At 46.1% G+C, this 14,731-nt stretch overlaps 1 protein-coding gene across 4 annotated transcripts in view; it reads left to right on the top strand.

The window, feature by feature from the left end:
- The window catches only part of PPP4R4 (protein phosphatase 4 regulatory subunit 4), a 103,299-nt gene extending 98,199 nt beyond the window's left edge, over window positions 1–5,100 (top strand). For all 4 annotated transcript variants that reach the window (XM_059182995.1, XM_059182996.1, XM_059182998.1 and 1 more), the window contains 2 exons: window positions 1,452–1,596; window positions 3,979–5,100. In XM_059182995.1, the coding sequence (XP_059038978.1) occupies window positions 1,452–1,596; window positions 3,979–4,003 (170 nt within the window). In that variant the 3' untranslated portion in view covers window positions 4,004–5,100. The remainder of the gene's footprint in view (window positions 1–1,451; window positions 1,597–3,978) is intronic.
- The last annotated feature ends 9,631 nt before the right edge of the window (window positions 5,101–14,731 follow it).

A 14,731-nucleotide genomic window follows, 5' to 3' on the forward strand; every position in this document is an offset into this window, starting at 1 on the left:
TCCTGGACTTCAGCATCTCTTAGGGTTTGCCTCCCTCTCAATTTTCATCTTATTTTATTTTTCCTTCCCTTCCCTTATGTTCATTTGTTTTGTTTGTTAAATTCCACATATGAGTAAAATCATATGGTATTTGTCTTTCTCTAACTGACATATTTCATATCGCATGATACCCTCTAGTTCCATACATGTCGTTGCAAATGGCAAGAGTTCCTTCTTTTTAATGGCTGAGTAATATTCTCTATCTCTATATCTATATCTCTGTATACCACATCTTCCTTATCCATTCTTCTGTTGATGGACATCTGGGCTCTTTCCATATTTTGGCTGTTGTGGACATTGCTGCTATAAACATTCAGGTGCACGTGCCCCTCAAATCACTAAGTTTGTGTCCTTTGGATAGCTATTAAAAAAACAAACAAACAGACCAAACTGAACCTCAGTCCTTATCTCACACTACATACAAAATTATCTCAACATGCACGATAAACCGAAGCATGACATTTATGAAGAATATATCACAGAAGGATGTCTTTGTGATTTTGGAATAAACAAAGATTTTTCTCTAAACCATAAAAGAAAAAGTTAACATGCTGGACTTTATCAAAATTTAAAACTGCTCTTTGAAATAGAGCATGAAAAAATAAAAGGCAGGACACAGATTGTAAGAAAATAACCGTATTACGTATACCTGACAAAGGATTTACATTTAGGATACATCAAAGAAATCTTTAGAGCTAACGAATCAACACTGTCCCGTGTGTGTAAAGACACAGAGCCAGTCTCCAGAGCATTTATTCATTGCTCATGAAAGTGCAAAATGGTACAATCACTTTGGACAACAATTTGGCAGTTTCTTATGAAGTTAAATATATTCCTACTATGTGGTCCAGCAATTTCCCTCTTAGGCTTTTATTTACAAGAAATTAAAACATATGTTCATAGACAGACTTGTACAAAATTGCTCGTAGCAGCCTTCTTTGTAACAGTCAAAAACTGGAAACTATCCCAGTGTCTACCAACAGGAGAATGTAGAAACGAATTTTGACATATCCCTACAATGGCGTATCAATCAGCAATAAAGGGGAATGAAGTATTGATATACACAACAAGGATGCATCTCAAAACAATTATGCTGAGTGAAAGAAGACAGATGTACTGTGTGATTCCATTCACGTAATATTCCAGAAAATGCGAACTGATTTCTAGTGACTGGCGGTAGATTGCCTGGAGTGGGGGGGAGGGGGTCACCAGGGTGTAGGAGGGAGGGGTGGGTGTGTTCACTCTTGGTGGTGGTGATGGCTTCATGGGTGTATACATACGTCAGACTTTAGATTTGTGCAGTTTATTGTTTATTATTTAAAATGGGTTTGAAAAGTAAAAGCTATCATTAACCTTCTCTTAAGTTCATCTTTCACATTCAGCATGTCTGACTGTAGTTGAATTCCTTTCAGATGACTCATTCCGCACTCGCAATGCCAGTAGCACCCCGACCTCCTTTTCTCCCAGTCCTTCCCTACCGAGCACCTCCCGGACAGGGAGCTCAGTTGATCCAAAGAGCAGTGGAAGTAAAGACACGCAACCTCGAAAGGCTACCTTGTAAGTAACGCAGCGATGGGCCAGGGGGATCGTCCTACTCTCTTCTCAGGCACTCTCCATCCCACTTAAATACTTTCCAAGGAAGAGACAATGTCCGTAATGAGGAAAAGGTATACATTAGAAGGAATTATTTTCACCTGTGCCTCTGTTATGTCGGCTACTTGATGTGAGATGATAGGGATGTGACAAAGACCCTGGAACTCTAGGGAATCAACAAGAAACTTGAAATGGCTTCCATTAGTACAGAGAAACATTGTTCTCCTGTGACATGTTTGCATTCAGGCCATTTGTCTCTGAGAAGATGCTGGGTACAGGTGTATCCGGCTCACGTACGCAGTGTGTCCTTACCCAGTGCTCAGAGACAGGCTACAGCTAATGCCCCTGGAGAGACATTCCTGAAGCCTGTAGCCCAGGGCTGTGGGCCCAGCAAACTGGACATTTCTGCAGACTGTACTCACACTTTCATCTTGTGGTTACAAAGGGCCGCTGTTCTGCTTTTCCCTCATGGTTCCTTTGGGGCGCTATGTATTTCCTGTTTGAACTGTTGAAGCCTTTGGTGCTTGTGGTTGGAACACTTAGCAAGGTAGAGTCTACAAATCTCTGTGGTGAGAGGTCGTATCGAGGGGGAACTGATCGGCCAGGAAGCCCAAACCGTAGCGACAGGTTTGTGCTTTCCTACAAGACACCTGAAACTTCTGATCAGAAGGGAGTTTAAATAGGACTCGGGTTCCCTTTAAACATATTTCACTGAATTCATGAGGATTTTCTCATGAAATTTCTCAAATGCATCTTTTTTGCAGAAACTGCAAGCTTTAGTCCCTTCAAGGAACTGAACTATATCATAATTTCTTCTAAATTTTAATCGGCCTTTGGTATATATAGATGTAGACGTATTCCAAATTCATTTAAAACTTAGAAGTTTACTGAATGGAGCTCAAGGACACTATAATAGCACAAGGCAATAGCAAATATAAAAGATGATATGGATACTCTAGATTAGGCGCATTAATACAAACGGTACTTTTATTTGCAGAGAATGTTCTTTGCCCTTGCAATTATTGCTCAGATGACCATGCTTTGAAGTTCCATTTGAAAGTCCTGAGGCTTGAGGGCAGGCGGGGTAGTGGTCTATAGAGAACTTGGAGCTGGAGTTGGCGCCTTGTGCTGTGGTCAAGGGCAGGCAGTGAAGTGCCTGTATAGTCTGGTGGGCGTCTGGGCCTCACGGAGCCCATCTGTGCAACGAGAGGGTGGATTCCTCCCTCAAGGGGCCTTCTGTCTGTCACCTCTCAGCCCTCTTCCTCTCAAAAGTTTGCTCGGAATTCTTCTATCGAAGAACATATTTAATAACACAAAAATGTAGTTCTTTCTCTTATTTTTCTAAATGTCATAGGAACATTTCAAAGTAGAGATGGCTAAAACCTAGTATTTAGACAAATACTCCTGTATTTCAGATTACTATCTTCATCTGTTCTTTCTTTGCTGAGCACATTTTTCTTTTTTATAGACTCAATTTCCTCTGGCTCAGGATATATCTTTTATATAACATATAATTATATCCATAGAATTATATAATCAATTACATATAACTGAGAGTTTAAAAAAATGAATCTAGAAACTACTCTAAAAAAATCACTTTTCTTTTTCTTTTCTGAATATTCTGAAGGAGAAGAAATGTTGGTATTACAGCTGCTTTTTTTTAGCAGGACGCTGGCTGTCGAGTCCACAACTCTGTTTCCATATGCTGTGGTTCTAGTCTGGACTCGCTCCTGAAAGCCCACAGCCGCATGACTGGAGAAGCTTGATTGATTCCTATGTTGGTCTGGTTTCTGTAAAGTATTAGGCAAGATTCGGTGATGTGCTATATCCAAATGAAAATCTCTCCGTTTTCCTTAAAATAAGCATATGAAGTAATTTCAGGAAGTATTACTTCAATGTTGCTTCTCCAAAAAATTGCACACAACACATTCTCCAGCTTCTTAGTGTCCTAGAGATGAGCCTTCTGGTATTTGGAAGTACCAGTGTCTTAAAGGAGGTACAGGAAGGCATCACGGCCCTATTGATATATTTGGGCCTGTGTTCATTTCTGTTGTCATTACACACAAAAAAGTGGGAAAAGTCATTGAATTGAAGTGAATGCTATGTTAGATGTATGTAGGGTTTGGTGATTAAAGAGTTCCAAGTCATCGTTAGTGTGTGATTTCTTTTTCACTTAATCAGAATCCTCATATATTCCGCTTATTTAAATTAGATTTTATTTCTTATTTAATTTGTGAGCATTAAACAGATAAAATTTTTCATGGTTTGTGTTTTCTTTTTCTCTTCTCTCTCTCTTTCCCTCCTTCTCCCTCCTTCTCCCCCTCCCTCTTTTCTTTCCTGACAAAGAAAATCGAGAAAATCCAATCCTTAAATCATCTGCTTGATGAAGGAAGCAAAACAAAGACCACTGGAGATAATGTGATTGATGGACAAAAGCTACAGCAATGGGCTTTTTTCTTTTCTTTCTTTCTTTTTTATTTTTATTTATTTTTTGGGGGTTAATGAATGAAAGAGAGACACATAATGGCAGCTGATGTTGATCAACTTTCCGTATTTGAAATGAGATTCCCTAGGAGGTATACTATGTATTTCTTGAGTAATAATGTGGTTACAGAATTCTAATGTCATAGTGAAGTGCAGTGGAAAACAACTTTAGTTAATACACTTTTAGCCCTGCTGCAGAAGAGACCAGACTGCCTTCACCGGTGCAGGAAACCATCGATTTAACTGTTCTAGAGTTTTAGCACTCAAAAACTACATGAAAGTCCAAATCAAATGAAATTGCTTTCGCTAATCACTTGAAAGGGCCTGGGGAGTAAGAAAGACATTGCATCTTCTCGCACATCTCCAAGCCCAATTGAAAAGTCACACTGCAGAGGAGGTGAACAGCTGTCCGCAATTTTATCAGTCCTACGATTGTGGTGAAAACATTGTAACTGGACATCCTGAAATCTCAATTTGACAATGAAAATTCTATCAAGATTTCTGATAACTTTTAGCTACAACTACCTTAAAAATAATAGATTGATGATTTCATTTCCTAGAAGAATTTATTTTATAAATACTTTGTTTACATTTTAGATTGTATTTGTCCTTACTTAATTTAAAATGATGAATCTAGTTTGAATCAGCTGTTATTCCAAGCTATCATGCTTAAGCTATGTCAACAGCATTTATTTGTACTAATGCTAATATTTCCATCCAAATTTGCCTGTGGAACATATACAATTCTTAATTTTAAAATGTCGGTTCTTGAGATATACTGTATGAAGCTATTGTCAGCTTCTCTATTTCAAAATGCAATCAGCATATAACTATATTGATATTAGAAAATATTTGTTTTTTAAAATATATTGATGTATGATAAAGATGATCTAATTTGTGAATGCATATGCGTGTGTGGTTACTTTTTATAATGTGAAATAATGAATAATGAATTTACTCAAAATAAAACATAGGTTAATGAGATACCAGTGTTTGTGAAAAAAGTTTTAAATACTTTCCTGCAGCTTTTATTCTACAGGTAAAGAGTAAGACAGTTCATTTTTAAGTAAGGAACGAGAAGCACACCAACATCAACTATAAATTATTCAGGGGACAGCTACTCAGCTGGAGACCTGTCCAGGACATTTTGTTTCCTCTTTTCCTTTCATATGGCCTCTTCGGGGCTATTTTTAGTGATTCTTGGCATTTTTCATTTAAGGACAAGAAATGGAATTGATGAACTACTCATTTTGTAGTCGTTAAAACGGGTAGATTTGAGAGACTGGACAACATGGGCTCAGTGAATTCAGTATTCTTTGTGGATTTCATGTAACTGTCAGCACCAGTCACGTGGAACTGTCTGATGAGGAGGGACGATGTGTGGTGTATAATGGCACAGCCAGCATTCTGCTTCATACTCAGCATTGACTCTGTTGCTTTAAATAAAATGGAGAATTTCTGTTTATTTGTTCAATAATAACTAATAATAACAATAGCAGAGTTAGGGGCTTCGTTTTCCATCACGCGCACGGGAGAAGAGTCAAGTGCTTTGTCACTACGGCGTGTAGAGTTCAGGATTACACGCAAGGCAGCAGCTGCAGTCTTGTTCCTACTTACCAAACTGTCAATTAAGATGACTAATCAACATTGCTTTCGGGAGTTTTCTTTTTTTCCCCACAGAACATGATTTCTAAAACCGTCGACCTATTTGCTAAGATTATACTTCCATGGACAGATATATAAAAACAGTAAAAAACAAATTGGTGGCAGTTATGGATATTCGCGTATATCTCAATTTACACCAGAGGCAAGACTGATACTCTCAGTAAAAGTTCTCCTTCTAACAACTCCCCACGTAGATCCTTCAGACTAGTTGTGTGACATCTGTCACTGTAGCAAAAGAGGGGTGGCTGGCTCTTTTATCTTCTTGTTCATTACGGGAACTTGCATTTTTAAGGACAGGTTCTAGAATGTCACAGTTCACGTTACAAGTGAAATAACAGACCCAGCAGAACTCGGTTTCACTGGCAGACATGGAGGCTGGGCCACAAGGGATTGTACTCACTAGAGAGGAACTTATGGAGCCTTTCTGACATAACCTCATACACATTCCCAGGTCATTTCCATTATTTGACTTCCTAAGTTTGGATGTCTTATTCTGGAAGGATGGCTCCATTAACCCAGCAGACAGGGCGCGTCTGTGAGACACTCAGACTGAAGCAGACCAGACTCCGCAGCCTGAGTAGGAGTTTTGCAGGGAAGATGAGATGACTCGATCAACCATGTAGTCTGTTCTCAGTTGTGACAGCGTGTGTGACAGTGTGTGAGTGTGGGTGAGTGTCTGTGTCTGTGCCCAAACAGTTGTTAAACCTGTCATGTAAATATAGTGAAGACTTGTTGCCATGTTCTGATAGCCCCCCTCGGTTGAAACCTTGAATTTTTGGGGGGTAAGATCTATTACAGTTTTCATTAGTCTGCATTTTTTTTTTTTTTTTTAAACCACAAGATACTTGGAAAAGCTGAAACCAAAGCGCCTTAGGGACTTTCTCAAGCATATGTGGCGGGGGGGGGGGGGGGGTAACTTTTTTCAAAAGTTTTTTTTTTTTTTTTCCTAAGCAGGTAATATGGCCATTTTCTGGCTCTCAGGGCAATGGGTTAGATATAATTGTATGTGCTGTCCTTGTTTTGTGTTGTACATGGGGAGGGGAGGAGAGGGGCGAGTTGGATCTGAACGTCCTCGGAGCCCTTCAATAACTATGAAACTTTTTATAGGTGGGTTTGGCCATATTTATTTCAGAGGGTATTATGTTCTCATAGACTGTCTTTTCTAGATTTCATCTCTTACAAAGGTGGATAATTTGAACTCTCTTTTATTTATCTTTCCACTGTTTTTTCACAAACACACTTGACTGATGGAATACTAACAAGTCAATTAAGAATGTCGGTTTGCCTCGTTCTAGGTCCTAGCATTGCTGGGTCATTGTCAGCTATCAACCAGTACTCGTGGGAGGAATTCAGGAAGGAGGTAATGTGCAGATTTTAGGATGACGAAATGTCAGCCTTTAGACTGCTGCTTAATAGTACTACCTTAAGTATGATTCACATTACTCTGATTTATATTCTTAATCAAGATGACTAATAAATTCATTTTAGGTATATTTAAACATTGGATAGCAAATAGAAATCCAATTAGGCTTTTAGTCAATATATTTGACACTCCTAATTAGCTAGCTCTATCCATGCTTCTCAGAATTAACTCCTGAAATATTTTCTTGTCTCTGTAAAAGAAAAGGACTAAGAAAACTTGGGAGGTATTTGCTATTTTCCTTTTAACCTTGGGACAAAGCCCGTGCTTGTGGTCTGTTTAAGCAAAGTGGTAACAGAGGGAACTGCATGGTGCCTGTATATTTAGATCAATGTTTTATTTATTTATCTATTTATTCATTTGACAGACAGAGATCACAAATAGGCAGAGAGGCAGGCAGAGAGAGAGAGATGGGAAGCAGCCTCCCCCTGAGCAGAGAGCCTGATGAGGGGTTTGATCCCAGAACCCTGAGATCATGACCTGAGCTGAAGGCAGAGGCTTAACCCACTGAGCCATCCAGGTGCCCTTAGATCAGTGTTTTAGATAGAAGGGGGAAAGAGTGAAATGGGCCAGGGGGCTGAGGTCAGGAGAGGCAGTCCGCTGGCTACCATGCCACGCCATGTGGGGTGACCTTGGGTAAGTGTTCTCCTTTCTCTGAGATGAGATTTTTGCCTGGGGCCTGTGCATGTCCTCACGACCCATACCCGGTCTGTGTCCCCTGGGTGTGAAATGAAGGTACTGAGCTTGATCTGCGGCTCAGTTAAAGCCTCTGTCAAAGGGTTGGCCCCACCACGAGGTAGTGAGGGCTGCCCCGAGGCTGGGGCCATGGTCAGGACTGCCTACAGCTGTTTTCTTATTTTGGTCAGCAAGAAATGGTTCTGTAATAGATTAAAATAAAACACTTCCTTTGCTCCAGAGGAAAGCAAAGAGAGTGAAGCCCAGGACTTGAAGAATGTGTCTTTCTCCCAAAGGCTTCGTCTAGAAATAGAGTTCTGGTCTACTATTTTTTTTAAAGGTCAGATACGTGAGTAACAGACAAAGGTAAAAGTATCTATTGAGCTAGTTCTAAGCCAATAACAAAGGCTCAGAGAGACAGGCTTAAAATACCAGACAGATGGTAAGACCTCTCCTTAACATAACTGGATTTAATAGTTGGGTTTGTCTGAGAAGGGCGCGGGCCAGCAGAGGACAAGGGGGACACTCTCTTCATCTGCCACCCCAGGCCACCAGACTCCGCCTCGGCTGGAGCACTAAGTACTTACCCATGTCTTAAATCAGAGGAGAGCTGGAGTCCCCACACTGTCCAGAAAGAGAAGCGTTGTAGAGGTTTCTTTCTAGATCACGAAGTGAAATGTCTGGTCCACTTGGGTGATGGGAGGCCTGGAATAAGCAATAATTTCCCGCAGGGTTCCTGCCACTGCCCCAGTTCTTTTTCACCAGCCTTCATCACCGCTCTGTGCAAAACCTAGAAAACGAAATAATGTGCAAGACCATTTGTGGGGCAGTGGTGAGGAGGGAATTAACTGAGTCCCTTGACATGTTTTTGCTGTGGTCCTACCCGTGGGGCCATTCCCCCCTTCCCAAGATTTCGTGGTACAGGCTCATCTGTGCTGAGAGGAACGACCTGAGGTTGTACAAGGGACTGCCTTAGGAGCCCAAAACCAGACCAGGGGACCCCAGACCACATGCGGGTATGGATCCAGGGGACTCCACCAGCCAGTTCGAGCACACACGCCTCAAATAATTAGAGAGCATGGGCCTTGTCCTAATGATTCTTGAATGATCTGATGCTCCCCCCACCCCCCATGAGGTTTCCACACTGCTTGGGAACCCTGAATACTTTGACCTTCCTTTGGGCAGGCACAGTGGGGACAGGGGCTGGGTCACTCTTCTGTAGAAGTTCCTCGGTCCCTCGTACTGCTCTGAGGCAGTACCTTGGGTCCCTGGAGTCTCCCTGGTCCCCGGGTGCCTGTCGTGGCGGGAACGGCCTCTTGTCCAGAACCTGCATGCGAGGCAAATGATGTACCGACATAATTTTTTTATAAGCAAAGATCGTGGGAACATCTGTGTCCTGATACCTGGAAATCCTCTCAATTCGTGGAGTGCACATTTCCAGAGTAAGCGGGGGGAGGGGAGAGATCATTTCATGGTTTGCAGTTTAGACAGTAAAACAGCACATGTCTTCATTTTTAAACGTGTTGACAGCAGAAATTCTTTCAGGTGCCACTGTGCAGTTTGGTCATGTTTCTCTTTCTGACTTTCCCTGAGCAGGTAAAGCCCGGAGGCAGGTCCTGGTGACCTCACTGGGTCCTGCCTCCGTGGAGGCCTTTTTAAACATCTCTCAGCTTTGGGAAATGCAGTCACACGGGGAAAACAGGAATCAAACTCCATAAGGCCATGACCGTAGTCAGATGTCGTCGCCATTTAGAAATGTCGGAGCATCTTGGTTGTAGCAATGGTGGGGGCTATTGCTGGCATCCGTGAACAGAGAGGACAGGCAAGCTCACCAGTTCCCCGGGATGCAAAGGACGGCTCTGGACAGCAGACCACCGCTTCCCTCCACACCAGCAGCTCTTCCCCTGAGAAAAGATTCTCTGAGGGACTCCATGTGGAAGACAACTAACCTTGCCCTTAAGAGCTCCAGATGCAGAACTAAGGCCAAAGAGTTTGAGTCTGGGTCATTATCGAGGAATTACAGGGAGGGGCCGTGTAGAACAGAAAGAATTTCAGCCATTTGTGGACTGAGCTGCTTTCTAGAGAATTGTGGAGCTCTCCACCATGGGAACCGCTGAAAGAGAACGAGGGGGCTGTTCTGTAGGAATATTCCAGAAGGGACTCCCATGAGGGGTGGGAAATTGGGCCACATGACCTCCGGGGGGGGGATCCTTTCATCTTGAAAGTGGCAGCATTTCATGCAATTTTAATGAATCTGTGACCCAGTTCCATTGTGGGGTCAAATCTTGAGCATTGGGAGGGATGAGGGAGAGGTCCACATACGAGGAGTTAAATGAGTGAAATGTTTTAATAAAGTAGCTCAAAATTATTAAAACATCCAACTTGAGTCCTATTTCTTTTCTTTCTTTCTTTCTTTCTTTTTTTTTTTGCATTTTAAATCTGATTTTCTACAACTTTTCGACGACAGCATGCTATTTTATCAATGTAAATGGTTTGCAAAAGTATTTGCTGGTTTCAGTCACATTTGATACTTAGAGACTGGGCCCTGCTGAAGGGTCTTGACTTAACCTTGGGGACTTTCAGGTTTCTTGAAGTAACTGAGAGCTCACAGAGGTCAGCCTGGGGTGAGAAGACTCTTCTGATTTCCATCCCTCAAGCAGCTCACACATCTCCTACTGCTGATCTGGCTTGAACTTTGGGAAGAAATCTTCCATGTTTCTGCAAGACAAGTAGACAGAATGGTGAAATGTAGACAAAACCCATAGACTCGGAAGACTATAAAGGTCACACCAGGCTTTGCTGCTGTCCTGCCCACAAGAGTCCAGCCCCTCCCCCATCCCCTGGCCCCTTGGGAGGTGGGACAGAAGAGTATCGGGAGCCCGGGTTTGAGTTTGGGCTCTGCCATTGGTCACTGGCCTGAGTCAAGCTAATCTCTCCGAGCTTTGCCTTCATTGCCAGAGTCTGTGTGTGGGGGGTGACCCTATGTTCTATACTAAGAATCCAAGGACATGTGACCTTGTCACTTGCGTCCAGTCACAAAAGCAGAGAAGGAGCAAAGATACAACCCTAAACCTCAGAGGCTAGGCCTGCTTTTTTCCAAGGATGAATAGATGCACCACGTCCAAATGTCAGGGGAGGATGGGGTGCAGGTGCCAGGAAGGTGCTGGAAAGGTGGGGTCCCCAGGGCACATGCGGCAAAGGAAAACTTGTCCAGCACTGTGCCCGGTGCACTGTGCAGTTTCACGCATGTTGCAGTCTGTTCATGAAACAAAGCTCGAGCAGAGACAATCATCTGACATTAGCCAGATGCTGGCGGGACAGAGGACAGGAGCAGCCGGACAGAGAGAGCACCATGGCATTGTGTCAAGGCATCTCGGAGCAAGATGTAAGCCACAGGAATTAACTCGCTTTTGGGATTAATCTCAAAAAGTTTGGGAATTTTATCCGCCCCCCACCCCACCCTGTCTTTTTGTCAACATAAAGGCCTGTGCGGCATTGGGAAAATTCAGTCATGGACTTGTACGGAAGTGCCTCTTGGATACCCTGAGTTCTGTCTGTTTGACATCATGATCCTCGGCGAGGAAGGTGAGACTCCCCTGAGGGGTCCGGCTCCCCCCGGCCTGCAGGAGGGGTTTGTGCTCCAGCTGGGCCCCAGTCAGCCCTCTGGCCCCCAGCCTCAGGGTGAAGACCCCGTCCCCGGCTGTGCGGGGGGGAGATCTGGTGCCGCAGACCAATCCGGTCTCCTTGGAGAGTGGCCACCCTCTGCCCATGAGCCAGGCTTTGGCCCCCTCCACCACTGTGCGAGCTCCCACTCCCTGGCTAGTCTTGCTGGCGGCCCTGGTGGCAGGTCTGTGCAGCCTCCAACACTGCCTGGGCCTCTGGGAACTGGGGACCTGGGGCTGAGCCCGGCACAGCCACATCTCAGCCAGGAGGCAGGGAAGCAGGAGGCTCAGTGCGGCCTCCATGGGACAGCGAGGGAGGCCCCCAGCATGCCTCGCTTCAGCCCCAAGTCGTCCTCTGGTGAAAAGAGGGCACAGATTGTATTTAAGTCCCAATGTCTGTCTCCTCCCGCTGCAGCTCTGCCCGGAGCCAGTAGGGGGTCACGTTTGCTCACCTCCGGAGAGGCATTATTTCCCTGAGCAAAATCTCTTGTTCAGGTCCCCAGCCAGGCCGGGGGCATCTCAGGGGCCTCCAGCTTTCCCCTCTCCTCCCACTGCCTCCCAGAGGCGTGGGGATTAATGAGAGTGAGGGCTGGGCCCAGCCCGACGGGGTGAGTATTCCAGCAGAACCGGGGAGTGGGGAGGTCAAACTTGGGTTTATCCACTTCGTTCATTGCCCTTGAACCTTGGGCTGGACAGCAACCTGCCTGAGCCTTGCTGTGATCAGAATTCCTTCCCCCCTTGCCCTCCTTCTCCAGCATTCCACCCAGCCTGGGCCCAGTTACGTGCGGCCCCTGCCTCCATTGTACCCGGGCAGCCCAGAACAGAAACAGGTGACTCTCCCTTTGGCCACAGCAGGTCAGGGCCAAGCTCCCTTAAGATGCTCTAAGCTGAACCTCACAGTGCCTGTGAACCAGGCCCTGGCTCTCACCACGCCCTGAGGATGTCTCCAAACCCCACACTCCCCATCCGTAGCCGCCTCCGCCTCCCCCGTGTCTGCTCTCCCGTGCACGTTCCCCGGGCCCTGGAGCACCTGCATGGTTCCTGTCCGAATAAACGCCTGTGGGCCTGGCTGTCCTTACAGCTGACAGCACCCTCGCTGTCTTTTGGGAACCCACAGTGCCCTAAGGAGATGGGAGGCTGCAGCTCCCATCGGCAGAGACCTTCAATCTGAACCAGGCCACCTAGAGAAAATGTGCCCGAGAGAAGTTCCCAGGCCTGTCCTCCCTGGTGCAGGGGACTGTGCCCACGTCTGTGCAGGACTGGAAGCAGCAGTGAGCCCTGGGGCTCGGCACATGGCTCTTTGTTGATGCTAACTGAGACCTCTAGAACTCAGGGCCCCACTCCTCCTGCAACCGCAAGATCACCTTCTTACTGGGTGAAATGCTTCTGCCGTGCTTCCTAAATGTGTGTGTTTGGGGAAGGCTGTGCGATTCTAAATGGCAGTCTGTGTTCGGCGGGTCACTCCTCTGTCCTAAGCTCAGGGTAAGGACCTGCAGGGGCGTGCCAGACCTACGCCAGGCTTGCGCCTTCCGTATATGACAGTATTCGGCCCTGCTTTGTAAATGAATACATCACCCTATGGCAGACTGCTCCTGAATTCTGAGTCACTCCTCTTGGTGACAGTCATCAGGAAACGATCCCATCACACCCAGAAGACATCACCCCATCCGATCACTAAGTCTGCCCTTAACACTCTTCCTCCAGCCTGGAGTGGCCATCCTGGGATACACAGGCATCCCTGTATGGGACAGTTGCATATAACCCCAACAGCCTGTGTCTATCTGCTGAACAGAACAGAACATCAGTAGGGTTCCCTCCCATCTCCGGGCACCTGGGGGCCCTCAGGTGAGCCAAGGATCCATCAACCTAAATAAAATCCGAGAGGGAAGAAATCAACTGCTCCCCTGCCGCTCCCCAGACCTGTGTCTGGAGTAGGAGCCCTGCCCCCTGTCCTGGAGGAGGGGCAGGCTAGCCCCCTGGGCAGCAGGGTCCCAGGGAAGGAAGCCAGGGATGTGGGTGTAGTTTGCACAGTGAGTGTTGTGGGCATGAAGTCTCAAGCCTTGGAAGCCTTTTCCTCCTGCAAAGGAAGGGCCCTGGGGCTGGAACACACGTTGAAGCTACTCCTTTCCCATCCAGTCTGGGGCTGAGGGCTTGCCCTCTCACCTTGGAACCCACCCAGAGCCCACAGGGACATCTCTCCCCCGTACCTTGCTGGTTGGATCTTCTGAAGATCTCCTTTAATCCCCTGGCTCTTACCAGCCAGCGGCCCCTGCTGCCCAGGAAGGTCTGTCACTCAGAGAAAAGACAGGAAAAGGTTAGGGTTTGCAGCAAATATTTGCTATTCCAAAGGATGCTCCCCAAGGGACTGTTGCTGATTAACACCCCGCCTGGAGGTGGTGTTTCTGCAAAATCAAAGACAGAGAGACAGGCTCTCCGTGTTCCCCAGCTGCTTCTCCCCCGGAATGGGACTGGAATTCTACCATGAGAGCTCCTGCCTCTCCACCCCAGTTGTGGCTCTGGAAGGATCCAGCGCCTTGTGGGGTGGACTTGCTCCAGGGGCTGAGTACCTCGTGTGAAGGCCCCTGGACCCCCAACCCAGGGCTGGGAGCCCCATGGGGGGCGGGAGCAGAGATCTACCCTGCCGATCGCAGCCATAAGGTTTCCTGCAACGTGAATCACGCTTGGTAAAGTTCCCAGAAACAAAATGCAAATCTTCCTCTGATTACATAGTAGTTGTCTTCACAGAAGTGTCAGTGGGAGTGGAAACCTTGGGGGAAATTTGTGTTTTAATGTGAAGTCAAACATCCGCGGGACTGTGAAGGTCTGGACTCTGACGACTTTTGGACGGGGTCTTCCCCTGTTCGGATGTGCGGTGGGACAGCTGTCACATGGGACCTGGACCGCTTCTTTGTGAGGGACGGTCCTGGGCGCTGCACTATGTCTGGCATGTCTGACCCTCATGCACTAAATGCCAACTGCATTTCCTCAAATCTCTCTGAAAACCTCAGTGCCCCAACATGTTTCCAGACTGTTCCTTTGGAGCAGCACCTGCTCAGTTGAAAAGTGCTACCCGATGAGGTCAAGGGGAGGGCTGCAGATGGGCTTCTAGGCTCAATGCGGGAGCTAGCCATGGCCTTCCCATCTGCATTGTCCTGGATCCCACGGAGGAGGGGTTCCTTCCTGCAGACCGGGC

The sequence above is a fragment of the Mustela lutreola genome, chromosome 7 (assembly GCF_030435805.1).
Source record: "Mustela lutreola isolate mMusLut2 chromosome 7, mMusLut2.pri, whole genome shotgun sequence".
NCBI lineage: Eukaryota > Metazoa > Chordata > Mammalia > Carnivora > Mustelidae > Mustela > Mustela lutreola.